At 39.4% G+C, this 14238-nt stretch overlaps 1 protein-coding gene across 1 annotated transcript in view; it reads right to left on the reverse strand.

Annotated features, from left to right (window-relative positions):
- GABBR2 (gamma-aminobutyric acid type B receptor subunit 2) overlaps window positions 1-14238 on the reverse strand; it is a 451814-nt gene that overhangs the window by 14978 nt on the left and 422598 nt on the right. The window contains exons 15-17 of the mRNA XM_048940847.1: window positions 10928-11152; window positions 5879-6061; window positions 4154-4283 (exon numbers count right to left, since the gene is read on the reverse strand). Coding sequence (XP_048796804.1) covers window positions 4154-4283; window positions 5879-6061; window positions 10928-11152 — 538 coding nt within the window. The remainder of the gene's footprint in view (window positions 1-4153; window positions 4284-5878; window positions 6062-10927; window positions 11153-14238) is intronic.

The raw sequence follows: 14238 nt of genomic DNA on the forward strand, positions 1-14238 counted from the left end.
TTAAGGAAATGTCAGATGGAAGTCAAATAGAATATGATTGTAGGATTTTAAGGGTAACAAAATTAGCCAACCCAAAAAAACATGCAGTATCTTACCACTGCATTTTTCTTGCAGAATCAAATTTAATCCTGATGCACATGCACTTTCCACTTACTTATAGCTATCAGAATTTGTTCCTTGGAGAGGAGAAAGAAGTTCAGAAACTGATGAAAATGAGTAGAAAAGCCAAGAAGGAACCTCTTACAGTGGTTTCTTCCATTTATTTACTGAAAACACCTGCTGTTAAGTGTTGTGAAAAGCTATTCTTAAAACCACATGGTTGAGCTCCCTGTTATGGCATATAGGGGCTCTGGAAACATGGTGGCTGATGCCCTGTACTGCAACATCTGTAGGGAAAATCCCAGGAAACATGGCCCAGGTTGCTCTGGCTCTGAGGAGGCTCTAGGCATAAATCTTGGAATATTCTTTCTTATGGGGTCTGGAGTATACTTATTTATGGTACCAGAGCTAGGGAGCTGTGGTAAAAGCCTCAGTGCTCTAGCTTATGGCAACTTCTAGGGAGTGCAGTGATAACCTCAGTAACTTTTATCTGTGCAATAGCTCTCACAGTAGAAATAACTTCAGCCTTCCTAGAGCATTCCTTACTTATGCTTGAACACCGGCAGCCTCGGGCCATGACCATTGCCCTGGGGAACTTATTCTTTGCCCACTGCCCTCTGGTGAAGAACCTTTCCCTAATGCCCAACCTGACCTTCTCCTGACACTGCTCCATGGTGTTCCCTCAGGTCCTGTCACTGTGAAGTTGAGGGAATGCCCCATGCAAACAATTTATATGCAACTGGGAAGCCATCTGAGGTCACATTCCACGGAGCATGCTGAGAATTGCCTGACTGCACAAAGCTAATACAGCCAAAGATAAAAGCCTGCATTAAGAAAGAAAACAAAACAAAAAGCAATCAAACCATAAACTGCAATCCACATTTTCTTAATTGCTTTTCTTATATGGCCAGTTGCTATAGATATCTTGGGAACATAATGGGTTTGTGAATAAGAGATGAGCATCCTAGATAATCTCTCTTTTTAAATGAGACATATTGAATTAAAATGTGCTGTAAAGAAGGAGTCCCCATCCCAGCAAAGAGTGAGCTACACTAGCAGCTATTACTAGCAACATCTAACTAGGGCCCCCAAAGTTATAAGGCTTTGCCAGAGATCAGGCAGTTATAGGAGAGCACATCTGGATCTACATGCTCTGGTTAAAGTCATGTAGTATTAGGCTCCTAAATCTGTATTTGAGGTAACTGGCAGGGGTGGGAAGGGATGAAAAGAATCAGATAACCTCCTTTGGCACTCAGCTATAGGCTGGAAGTTTTGACTCTGGGCAATTTTTACAGATCAGAAATCTACTGAAGTGTGCTACGACATTAAAGTTTCATTAGGACTTGTTAGAGATGCATTGCATAAATCCTGCGTTATTATCTGTCCTCTGAAGTGCAGTGCTCTGGGTCTGTGTAAGCAATAGGGCTATGCTGCATTGCATGTGTGAACTTCTCCAGAATAGCAAGGAGTTTTGCAAGGAGGATTGACACAGGATTCAGCCATGTCCACCAGATCAGTGGCAAGTGATCTGCTACAATCTTTAGCTCTAAGTCAGCTGTTAACTTTAGCATCTCTCTTCACTACATTACTACCTATTTCTCAGCTCACACTTTCTACAAGGTCCAAGCTAGGCAAGAACCTTGTCATCACCCCTAAGCCACATTGGGCAGGCTTTCCCTTTTGCAAATGGAGGTGACACATGGCCCCTTCTAGGTCATGATAATAAAATATTAGCATCTTTGGAAGCTTGGCAAAGTACCATCAGAGATGCATAATTTCAGGGTTCCGTACTTGCATTTACAGAAAGTAATATGAAATGCATGGCTACAGAAAACATAGTTATGTCAGACAGAGTTAGCTTTCCCATAGCCATAAGGGCCAGAATTTCTTTAAGTAACGTTTAAGTGATGTCTGTATGCATCTGCACAGAAGCAGCAGTGATTCAGCAGCATGAGTGCTCCAAAGCCTTATTATTTTGATTGCATTAGCAAATTTAAATTAAGCACATAGGTTGACTATTGAGATAAGATGCAGGGAGAAACACAGAGGAGACTCAGATGTAGCAAAGGAAGGGAAACAGGCAACAAGCAGAAGACACAGGCACGGAGGGGAAGAAGATCCTATCATGAGTTATTTAATGTGGTGACTCAAAGATTGGAGGTTTGAATATCAAAGTACTATGTAATACTCATATTTGAGGCATTTGCCCTCAAGTGTGAGACTAAGCTTTGGAAACTGCTGGCTGGAAACTGAGATGCAGGTTGCCTGCATCCCCCACATCAATGCTCTAACATACTCAGTGCAAACATGACCAAGGAAAACCATCTTTCTCTCCCTCTCTTCCTTGAGCTTTATGCAGTAGGTCTATTCAGAAAACTGTCCAGCAACTACAGTATGCAGGAGAATATCTATTCTGTAAATCCCAATTGCATGCAATTCCCATCTACTGAGGACATAAAGACTCATTACATAAAGGTGTTCTTAAATATATACTCAAAACTGAAAAGTAGAAGTTAAGGTACCAATCAAGGATCAACTTGGGAATGCAGACAATCTTGGATGCTGGTACTTAAAGCAGCAGTAAACATGATTGCTTTCTGTAAACATAGTCACAAATAAGTGCATAAAGGTTATACTTCTTGATTTCTTCGCCAGCATCCTACTGCTAATGGGGTGCAACCTGATGTGGGAAGCATCCAGTCCTAAATTTATATCCAACGTATCTCTTGAGAATCATTTTTGTCTCCCATATCTAAACTTAGATGGCCTGTTGGCACGATGCAACGTATCTTTTCTGCTTGAAATATTATTCATGATTTATAATTTTTTCCCAAAGCATCTGACATGCGTGGAACATTCTATGTGCTCCTTTTGAACACTTGGTAAAACTGCCTCATCCCACTCAGTGATGTTAGTTCTTGTTGCTGATCTCAGCCCAATAATCACACGCCTCCAGCAGCTATTTACGTTTTCCTTTTCCTCCTTGTCTTCCTTTCCCCCCTTCTGTTTTTCAATTTTAAAAAGGACACTGGGAACCCTGTAGAGCTCTTCCCTTTTTTTTTTTTTTTTTGCTAAAGTTACACAACCAAACATATACCCGGGCTAAAACAAAGAACCCCATGAGAACATAAACTTTTCCAAGTGCTCTTTCAGTATACTTCAAAAACATATATGAAGAGTTGCTGTTGTTTTAAAATAATTCTTCAACAACTATATTCACAGGAGTAGTTTTAGTTTCACATAACCAATAGAGAACCTGAGCACAGGTTTGCAACTGTACAACTTTCCTATGCAGGGCTTTTTTCATCTAATATAATAATATTCAGCTGTACAAAGTCATTTGCCAAAATTCACAAAGTAGATCAATTCTACAGTCAGAAATGGAAACTGGGTGTCCTGGCTTCCACTTTATTGTCCTATACACCAGATCTTATTGCTTCCCCAAAGTGAAATAGCTTTAATGGAACCAGTTCTTTCACATATATTTCTTCAGGGACCTATGCAAGAGACCTGGTAGAAACAACTTAGGAATATTTCAGTAGTCATGAAATCCTTTTTTATCAGTTCCTAGGGAAGAATTTTCATACATGAGTGCCTTCAATTCTACATTTAGAGTCCAAATCAGCACTGAAATATTTACATGCTTCTATTCTATGTACTTTATAGCAGTGTCCCAAAACAAAATTTGAACACCTATTCAAATGAGCACATATTAAATTGGGCTTCCTGCTGTTGATGGCTGGCACAATTAACTCTTACAACATCTCAAGCATTGTACAATTCCATCCATTCTGAACACAAATTTGTTTTTAAAAGTTTCCTACTTCACCTTGTGTACTATACACTTAAGGCATACAGTAGAAGAGGTATGTACAGAAAAATCACTACTCAGTATCATACAATTTATAATATGACTCTGCATGCTTTCCACTACACAACCAAAACATTTGAAATGTATCTCACTAAGATATGAGCACTCTGGAACCAATCCAATGAGATTGGCATTCCGGTATTCAAAACCTTTTTGGGTTAAGCTAATAGATTTCACTCTCACCTTTGCTGTCTGTAAAGTTCCGTATACTGAGAATGTCATTGAGATCCTGATAGTGGTTCTGCTTAATGTACGTTGTTTTCTCAGGTGTGTCCTGAAGCTGCATTGTGACCTCTTCTAGGTCTTTGTCCAGCTGCAAAACAGAAAGAATATGAATTGCCAAGGATCATAGCTTCAAGTTCCTGCAATAACTGCATAGCTTTCTATAGTTAGACCAGGAGCAGGTGGTCATGCAATCAGCACATCGTATCAAATACAGTGTTCCTATAGCATTACAACAATACCTCTAAAAATCTGGCTACAGGTAGCAGTGACAAAGCACACAGGGCATACAAAAAAAAAAGCAAGCTCCAATGGCTGATGGTTTAAGTAATTCCAGGTGTACTGCAGAATAAGGAAGAAATGAGTATTAGAATGCTCAGTCTGAAAACCTCTAAACTGATTATTATCTATGCATTCAATGGGCATACATCACTGTAACTCTTTTGCCAATCCAAATAAATTAGGGCTTGGGATGCTCTCTGTGAACAGCTGTCCAGGATGTGGTGTCCAACTTACCTCTGGCTTATACAAATTTTAGAAGTGCTGGATTTAAATTTACATTGCTTCCTTATAGAACTTGGCTGTAGCAAGGTAAATAATCCAGAGATGCAGCTACTAGCTATGGTAAGACATGTTTTAAGTTGCCTTAACAATGAAATTCCTATTTGGACCTACAGGATCGAAGTATTTAATTTAATCTATTTAAGTAAAGTCTAACAAGAGTATCAGGGCCCTGTGTGCATTAATACAGCTCAATTGCCCTCCCCAGCCTTACCTGTGAGCACTGTCACAAGCCTTAAAAGGCTCAGGTGGGATCTCATGAGTTAGGAGGCTTAGTAGAAAAGCTATAGCAGGATATAAACACTAAGATAGCCAGTAACAAGCAGGGCCTTCAAATATTGCAAGGTTGTCACATGAAAGGTATTTAAACAAACTGAAGAACTACATTTCTTTAAACGGGGATAGCTTTTGCTTTGAAATCTTTGATAGCCTGAGTAAATATCTTTTTGTTACCTAAGCAATCGTCCTTAGTTAAGATAGGGACAAAGAAGTTACAGTTGAAATAGAATACCTTTTCTTCAAGGTATAAGAATACTTCAGAATACAGGCAAAAAGAAAATCATTTTTTATAGTAGTTAGAGCAACTATGGATATCTTGTCACACAAAATGGACAAACTTCACTGTTGATTTGCCATTGTTTGAAGTCTCCGGAACAAGGATGGACATAATGAAGAATACCCATTTTATAGCTTAAAGGGGATTCATGTATTTCACATGTGATCTCTTAGACTGCCAGCAATGGCAGTCGCTGAACTTGGCCGTAAATAGAAACAAAGACAGCTCTTATGTGCCCTTGGGACTGCAGGCCTCTTTTAAACTAGCGTGTAAAGGTTGCCCTTCTACCACTACAGCTGTATGGCATCCAGCATGTCCATATGAGGCACCTGGCATAAAGAACTACAGGAAGTTTCATCTTAATTTGCTATGGCATAATTTCAATTTATCACATCCTCTAAGCATTGAAAGTAATAATTAGCTATTCATATAAATAATGTTTCCTATTATTTCAGTATTTTGCTAACAGGCAAAGATGATTTTTTTCTCCAAAAAGTAGACAACATTTAAAAAGATCACAAAAAACTGCAAAGAAATCACAGAGGCAATATGCATCAAATAAGCAGTACCTCTGTAATTTTCATTCTCAAGCGGTGGTTCTCTGACTGCAGTCCTTCTAGCCGAGAGGTGCTGGCCTGATTGACGCTGGTGACCGACGTCGATGTTTTTGAGTCTTCTTTCTTTTGATTTTGAGTGAACTGAAATCTTCTGTTCTGCGTGGCTGCATCTGGATTTGTCCGCAGTGTGATGAGCTGAAAGGTTTACAAGCCTTAAGAAATCCTGTAGAAGGTTTTGTGTTTGCAGCTAGTTCTTTTGTACCCCAAGTATTCGAAAGGTGTTCCTTTCTGACTTTCAAATACAAAACACTGGAAAGTGAGTAGCACCTGAGGCAATTTCTGAATAAATTCACAGAATAGGTAGAATTAGAATGATTTTGCAGAGGGAAGAGTTAAAAAAAAGTTCACAAAATCACAGAACTGCCCAGATTGGTAGGGACCTCAAGAATCATGAATCTCCAATCTTCCTGCCACAGGCAGTGCCACCAACCTCCCCATTTAATACTAGACCAGGTTGCCCAGGGCCCCATCCAACCTGACCTTGAACACGTCCTCAAAACCTCTGTGGGCAGCCTGTTCCAGCACCTCACCACTCTCTCTGTGAAGAACCTCCCCCTAATATCCAACCTAAATCTTCCTTCCCTCAACTTAAAGCCATTTCCCCTTGCCCTACTGCTATCTACCCTTTCAAAGAGTTGACTCCCCTCCTGTTTGTAGGCTCCTGTATAATCAGTGAATATACGGATATACAAGAAAGTTAGGCTAAACAGGTTATCAGGCTAAACGTGTTATCATGCTAAAGAAGAACAGATAAAATGCTTACCCTTGTCCTGGGCTTGCTGAGAAAACTCCAAGAGGAGCAATCTCCAAAAGAGATCCCCACTGGTAGTCAGCTCTTAAATGGGGTCTAGGAGAGGTGGATCCATGCTCCACCCCTTCCAGCAGCACAGCTGAATTGCCTTCAGCTGTGCACCCAGGGCTGAATCATTGCTTGCCTCAGGTGCTCTATCAGAGGTTCAGGCTGTGGTTTAGCAGTTCCCATACAGCTCTCTCTAGGTACTGGAAGGCTGCAATTAGGTCACCCTGCAGCTTTCCTTTCTCCAGGTTGAACAAGCTCAGCTCCCTTAGCCCCTCATTGTAGGGGAGGTGCTCCAGCCCTCTGATCATCTTTATGGCTCTCCTTTGGACTATCTCTAACATTTGCCTGTCTTTCTTGTACTGGGGGCCCCAGACCTGGACATAGTACTCCAGATGGGGTCTCACAAGAGCAGAGAAGAGAGGGACGATCACCTCCCTGTCCCTGTTGGCCACCTCTCTTCTGATGGAGCCCAGGATGCCATTTGCTTTCTGAGCTGCAAGAGCACACTGCTGGCTCATGTTAAGTTTTTCATCCACCAACTTGGAAAAACTCATTTAAAATATATTAGCCTGGACTTAATTAAAGATATATTTCAGTATTTTGTCAAAAATCTCTTTATCCTTCATTGACATCTTTATGCTTTCAAAGAATATTTTCTCTCCTTAAGAAAACCGAAAAAACAACAAACCCAAGCCCTTCACTCCCCAAACACAGCTTTGCGTGAAATTTCTTCTTTCCTACTGTTAGAAGTAACATTCAAGCAGAGAGACATGGAGTATTAATAGAAAGAACCCTAGGGAGATTGCACTCTGGAGACAACAGAAACTTAATTAGGTTTTAGGGACCAAAATAAAACAAATCTGTTCAAATAAATTCAATAAGCCACCTAAAAAAAGGTTAACCTTAAACATATTTAATTTAAACAAGTATAAGTAAGGTTTAACATTCAGTGACAATGTGAAAATATGAAGAGAGAAAGCTACTAGTGGTTTGGCAAGGAGGTGAGATCTTTTCAGAGTACTCTAAAGAATACAGAACTTATGATTACTTGCCGAGCATACACATATATTTATATACAAATAGAGCTGAAGGAGCTCCTGCCTGGAGAACATGGATATGATTTCATAAATCCAATGCTGCTGAGTTGTCTGAAAAGATGAAAGGAGAAGGAATTTTGTAAGTACTGTACCTCCATATTTTGTAGTATAGCCATGACTCATAATCGGTTCACCTTATTCTTGCAAGCATGACCACTCCACAGTTGTGGTGGCATGAAGTAAAGGACTAAATTCTGATACAGACATGACTGATCTGACACTGAACCAGTTCCTCCCTGACATGAGTTTACAGACCAAGTCTGTAGATGGAGATAATGTGCTAAGTTTAAAGACAATAGACTGCATTTCTTTAGGTGATTAAGGACATGCAGAAGGCTCAGATCTTAAGTGACCACTTCACATTAGCCCTTACTTGCAATAATTGTTTTCAGGAATCCCATCCCTCTGGAACCCCAAGCCAGTTAAACATCAATTCATGCAACCTGATGAGGTGCATCCCCAAGGACTGAGGAAGCTGACTGATGTCACTGCAAGGCCACTCTCAATTATCTTTGGAAGCTGATGCTAATCAGGATAGGCTCATGAGCACTGGGAGAGAGATGTTACAGATGTGTTCAAGAAAGTTGAGAATGAGGATCTAGGGAACTACTGGCCATCTGTCTTCACCTCAGTCCATGAAAGGTGGTGTAGCACATCTTTAAATGAAGAAAGCAATGAAGAATTTGTCCCTGGTCTAATTCTGCTATGAGATTTTTTTTAGAGTCACTTATGCTAACAAAACAGCAGTGCATGAGGTGGGCCTGGAGAAGCACACTAATTGCCACAGTATACGTAAATAGGATTAGTACAACTGAGAAGTAATGGAAAAATGTTGTGTTTTTTCCTCTAGTTTCCTTACATAATTTAACAGCTGCTTATTCAGACCCATAAAAGGGCTACGGGACAAAAATTGAATTCTAGCACTGTAAGACCTTGAGACTGCTGAAGGAAATGCATTTCACTTTGAACTGAAGAAAAATAAAAGCCACTCAAATGGCTCAAAAGCACTTTACTGCTTGCATCTGCCTAACCATGGTTTAATAAATGAAGAAGTGCAAGCTTCCAGATCTTCAGTATCTTCTACACTTGTTGAGCCTCAGGCTTTAGGATTTTACCAACAATCTTCCTATATCACCAAAAGTGTACTGATTACATAATTGTTAAGGGGAGAGATTTGGTGCCTGTCTCACACTGAAGTCTTACCTAGCTGTATAGCTTGAGTGTTCTTGGTTACAATATTCTGTGGGCCTGGACATGGTGAAATCTTGGGCAGGAGCACATTCCAGAGGAGAATGCTTGCCAGTAATCCCACTGCAACTGTTGCAAAGCATGGCAAGAAGAAATGTAGGGCTCAATATACAAACGCCAGAAGAAAAAATGTCCAGCTGTGAAAGCACTCAGGTGTTGAATGGACATTGCAACTCCTGCTTCAATCTCTTTTTTTTCCCTGTACTTTGCCCAGGGATCATTTGTAATGCAAAACAGCTAAGCGTATTAGAACCTGACAATACATAGGATGGGATGAAGTACATTATGCTCAGAGGCTAGAGTTCATGTTTGCATTTTGAGCAGAAAGAACTGTGAGTAAAAATGATGAAAAGGAAGTTGGGGGTTAAAAGAAGGTCAGATGAAAGGGTTAAGAGAGGAAACAGGAAAATCATTTCAGAGCCTGCAGCAGCGGAAAAGGATGAGTAAGGGAGCATGAAAGCTAAGGGCAGAAGAGCATGTCACAGCATTAATAATATTTTCTCTTTGAAGAGACTTTTGAAATTTTGTGGAGGTATTTTTGGCAGTAGAGCTTTCATATGCATTTTCATACAGCTTACAAACTTAAATCTTGCGGAATTTTCATTAATTTAATAATAAAAGCATTTTTCTTTGCTGTGTTTGGGAATTTTCATTAATTTAGAATGAAGTTCTGATTTTTCCCTAAGATCCAGAACAAGAATATGACTATGTATTTGCAGGTATATAATTTTTAAGAATTGAACTGCAGAACTTGTAAATGCATCCAGGTTAGTCAATCCCGGAAAATGAATTGCTCTGCTTTGCTGCAGATCAGAAGTTGGCTTCTTTTGTTTTTCTTTGCCTCTCTTTTCTCTCAGAGGGAACAACTGAGGTAAATTCCTCTTCTGAGGACCATAATCAGGGATGCCAGTTAGCACCAACATGTTCACTATAATTCGTTCAATTCTGCCACAAATGTTTTACCATGACTTAATTGAAAAGATAAGCTTGGTAAGACAAGCATCTCAAATCTTGCTCTGCAAGTGTTCCAGTCATCCAATTATATATACATCTGACTTGGGGTGTTATGCTAGGTTTATGCAAATCATTTAAAATGACCCCAATTGCACATTTTACCACAGAATACAAATGCATTCTCCAGAACTTGTCGTTTAGCTGAAGTAAACTTACATAGAAATAATTTTCTTATCATTTATGGTCTATCACACTCATGCCTAAAGCTTAACTCTGCAAGTAAAATAATTTAAGTGCCAGCTCTTCGTGATTCAGTGTCTTCCATTAACATATAATACACACATCCGCAAGAGTCCAAAGGACCAAAAAGAAATGAAGGCATATGCTTTACAGTCCATGCCTCATTTAGACCTACAATATATCAGTTATTAAAAACTTCTTAATTGTCAGCAACTGCAGTTTGCATACAGTTGGGTTTTTTTTTCTCTTTTTTTTTTTTTCTGAAGTGTTAATAAATCCTACTATACCACCATACTTGAGTATCTTAGAGGTTTCAATATAAGAGACATGTGGTAGAGCAGACAACTGGACCCGTTCCTTCTTAATGCCCACAAGTCCCACTCTCCAAAAAGTTCCTATTCCATTAAAATTGGAGAGAACAACCTTTGTGTCACCATTCACACATTCAGTAAAACGTAGGCACTAGGAATGCATGCATTCACATTCCTGTAACTTTGTATTTTTTCTAAAATCTCATGAAACTTTCTTCTTTGTTTCAGATACAGACAGGCTAGCTTTGTAATTTTCCCAGAGCTTGAAAAGGCAATGAACTTTTACATATGAAATCACAATTACAAAATGGAACAAAACAAATCAACATCCATGCTAAACAAATTCACTTACCTTAGGTACAAACACAAGGCAGAGAGTGATGGTACTGCAGAAAATTATGACTAAAGCAACAATGCAGAACTGCACGTTGGGTTGGTCCCGAGTAAGAAATGAAACAGCAGCACCAATAATGCACATAATCCCGACATTGTATACACTCATTCCGATGTATTTGCTGTCATTCAAAGCAGGAATGCTGACATTTCGTGTTTCCCAGGCTAAGAAACAACCAAATAACTGAAATGGTAGAAAAAAAGAAAAAGAAAAAGAAAAAAGATAGTAATTATGAGAAGAATTGGTTGACATCCAGAAAAAAACATTGATTGGTGTGTAATGAATTTATCAGGTACAGCAGGTGTGCTTTCTAACTTGATAAATGTAGACAGCATTACAACTTAGGGATATACACATACACATTTTAATGATATCTAATCATTATTATTATTTTTTCTCAGTAGACAGATTTTATCTTTCACAAGAAAAATACAAAACTTGGTAGTAGTGGTAGTAGTAGCAACGGGAACAACTTTTTCTAAATGTTATGGACATATTTATTTTATACTTGTAATTATTTCTGAAGACAGACATTCCTCTTTATTTTCAGGGATTCCAGTAAAGATATGATAGGTGGTTCTTTTAGCTACTGTTAGCAGCTGTTCTCAATAGACTCTTCTCAATCCAGTTATTCATTGTATGATTATCACATACATTAATAAGCAGAAGTGCCAAGATGTGTCCAATGACAGACAAATATGTGCAGAAGGTGTCATCCTACCTGTTCAAAGTGCAATTACAATTTCTTTTATAATAGTGAGAGTTGGTAATGGCCTTTCAATTGCAATTGTCTAATGATTTCTGGTATAAAATATTCCTGTGACAGTTTTTCTTTTACTTGTTTCTTTGTAATGTTCTTACGTTACATTCCAGCCCCTTTTTTATTTGCAATATGCCTTTGAAATTTAGCAGGGGTGAGTCTTTAGGGTAAGGAAGTCTTCTTCATTCCTTGAAATTTAATTAGATTTTTCTACAACATGAACAATTGCAAAAAAATTGTTCTATTTCTCTGTCTCCCTGTATTCCACATGGAGATTCAGGCAACAAAGGAGAAGCATAAATGCACTCAAGGCACTGTAAATAGGGAGCTGAGTCAATAGTCTAGGCAAAGCCCAGTAAGCATGTACAACGCTATGGGTAGAATGGTAGAGAGTCGATAGTATCAGAAAAGGGAAGGACAGAGGAATGAACACCAAGACCCAAATCATGGTGCCTGTGCTATCTAGATTTTTCTGAACACACTATAAGGAAAAACAGGAAAGAAAATGAAAATTAAAACACAAAAAGGATGCATTTCCATTGACCTTGCTACACTTTCATCCAGACATCACTTTTGTCTACTGTCAATTCACAGAGAAAATCTATCTTAAACAACTACAACCCTCCTGATAATCCAGAAAAGTTAAGGTCTCTCATGATGCCCCTTGGGGATTAATTACATTTGCCCAGTAAAAACTTGCTTTTTACCTGTGGGGGAAAAAAAATAAAACTTTAAAATTTTAAAGGCAAACAACCCGGACTAGAAGACCATTTTCTGGTTGCAAAGTCAAGCTGAAAAGTGTTAGGAACTGACAGATTTATGTTTGCTGTATGAACTCAGTTTTGCCTTTATATGCTTCCAACTATAGTAATGATCAGACGTTAATAATAGTATATTTCCTTGATGATTTGTTTACTTTTTTCACCTCGACTAACAACAGTAACAAGCCAAATAATTTGTGACTCACGTGCCTTACACTTACACAGACACTAGCAGGCTCCAGCCACCTACTTCCTTAAATAGACACCTCAATCCTGGACTGACTGCTGAACTGCCAGCCTTGCCCTCCCATTGCTGAACTTTTCTGCTAGTTTATTTAATTCTCTTGCCTACAGCACATATGTTACCATGCCACATGTTCATAAACAGTCCTGGCTGAAAGGCTCTGGAAAGATATTTACTTTCAGCTTATGGAGCGTGGCAGATTGCAAATACACGTAGGCAGAGGTGGCCCTTACAAAAAACACAAGCAGCATTCGCCTTTGTAATACTTACACAAGCCTTCCTTGGCCCCATTCTCACCTTTCTTCTCTCCATGTATTCCTAATGCTCCTGTAGGATGTGGTCATTTCCAGGGCCTTCCTTTTGCACCTTGTCATAAGTCTTATCATGGCACCAAGCTTGTTGGAGTTCAATAAACATTTAGATAACACTCTCAGACATATAGTCTGAATTTTCGGGTGATCCTATATGGAGCCAGGAGTGGGACCTGATGATCCCTATGGGGTCCTTCCAACTCAGGATATTCTATGATTCTCCCTCTTCCGCTTTACCCATTTCCTCTTGTAGGACCAAAATCCACACCTACTCTAGAGGGGTGGAGGTTAGAGGGGTCTCAAAGTCTCTCTGGTAGGACCTAGATAGAGAAGCTGCTAATCCCCTAATGCATTTTCCAGATCCCCCCAGGTAACCAAAGTGATGCTGTCAATGAGGAAGGATGCAGACACCACTTCTCTGGTTTTGAGTCTGGCACTGTGCAGAAATGAAGCAGAGAATGCATGGCTTCCTCTACGGACTTTACAGATGCAAACTGTGGTCTGCATTGACCTGACTGCACTGGAGTCCAACACTGGCAAGGTCTTTTCTCAGGCAACAAGCGTATCCCTCCCAGTGCCTCTTCTGCATTCCCTGCGCTCTTGCTGCAGAACAGCTCAGCTAAGTTGCAGATTCACACTTTGGCAGTGCCTGAACTGACAACTAGGCTGAGCTCTTAAAGGAGTAGAAAGCATACCTGTGTGTGTGCATCTAAACTCTGTTTAAAAAGAGATGAGACCATGACTAACTATTTTAGTTTCAACTCAGGGGCCTCTAATCCTAGCAACTATGTTTACTGGACAGCATATACTTGGTATAATTTGTCTTCTAATTATTAATGAGAATTTTAGAGTTGTGGATCATCCCTTGCTCTCCCCCAGTTCTTCAAGATGGACACACTCCCCTCCAAAAGCATTATTCTGGGAACACGGCCAGCAAACCTAAATGATGCCAGCATTTAATACAAATAATGGGCATGAATTTATAGCTAAGGCAGTTATAAAGCAATTTAAAATATCAATTATAATGGAAAAAGATCATTTGAACAGTGTCGTGGGGGTTACAGTCTGACCTTCTCATTTATAATTGAAAAAAGCATGGAAAATGGTTGAGTACCTTCCAGCTGAAAGGAAGATATTTATTTATATGATAACGAAAGAAAGAGAGAGAGACTCTTGTGGCAAGTGGGTTTCCT

This window comes from Lagopus muta, chromosome 3 (genome assembly GCF_023343835.1).
Source record: "Lagopus muta isolate bLagMut1 chromosome 3, bLagMut1 primary, whole genome shotgun sequence".
NCBI classification, from domain to species: Eukaryota; Metazoa; Chordata; class Aves; order Galliformes; family Phasianidae; genus Lagopus; species Lagopus muta.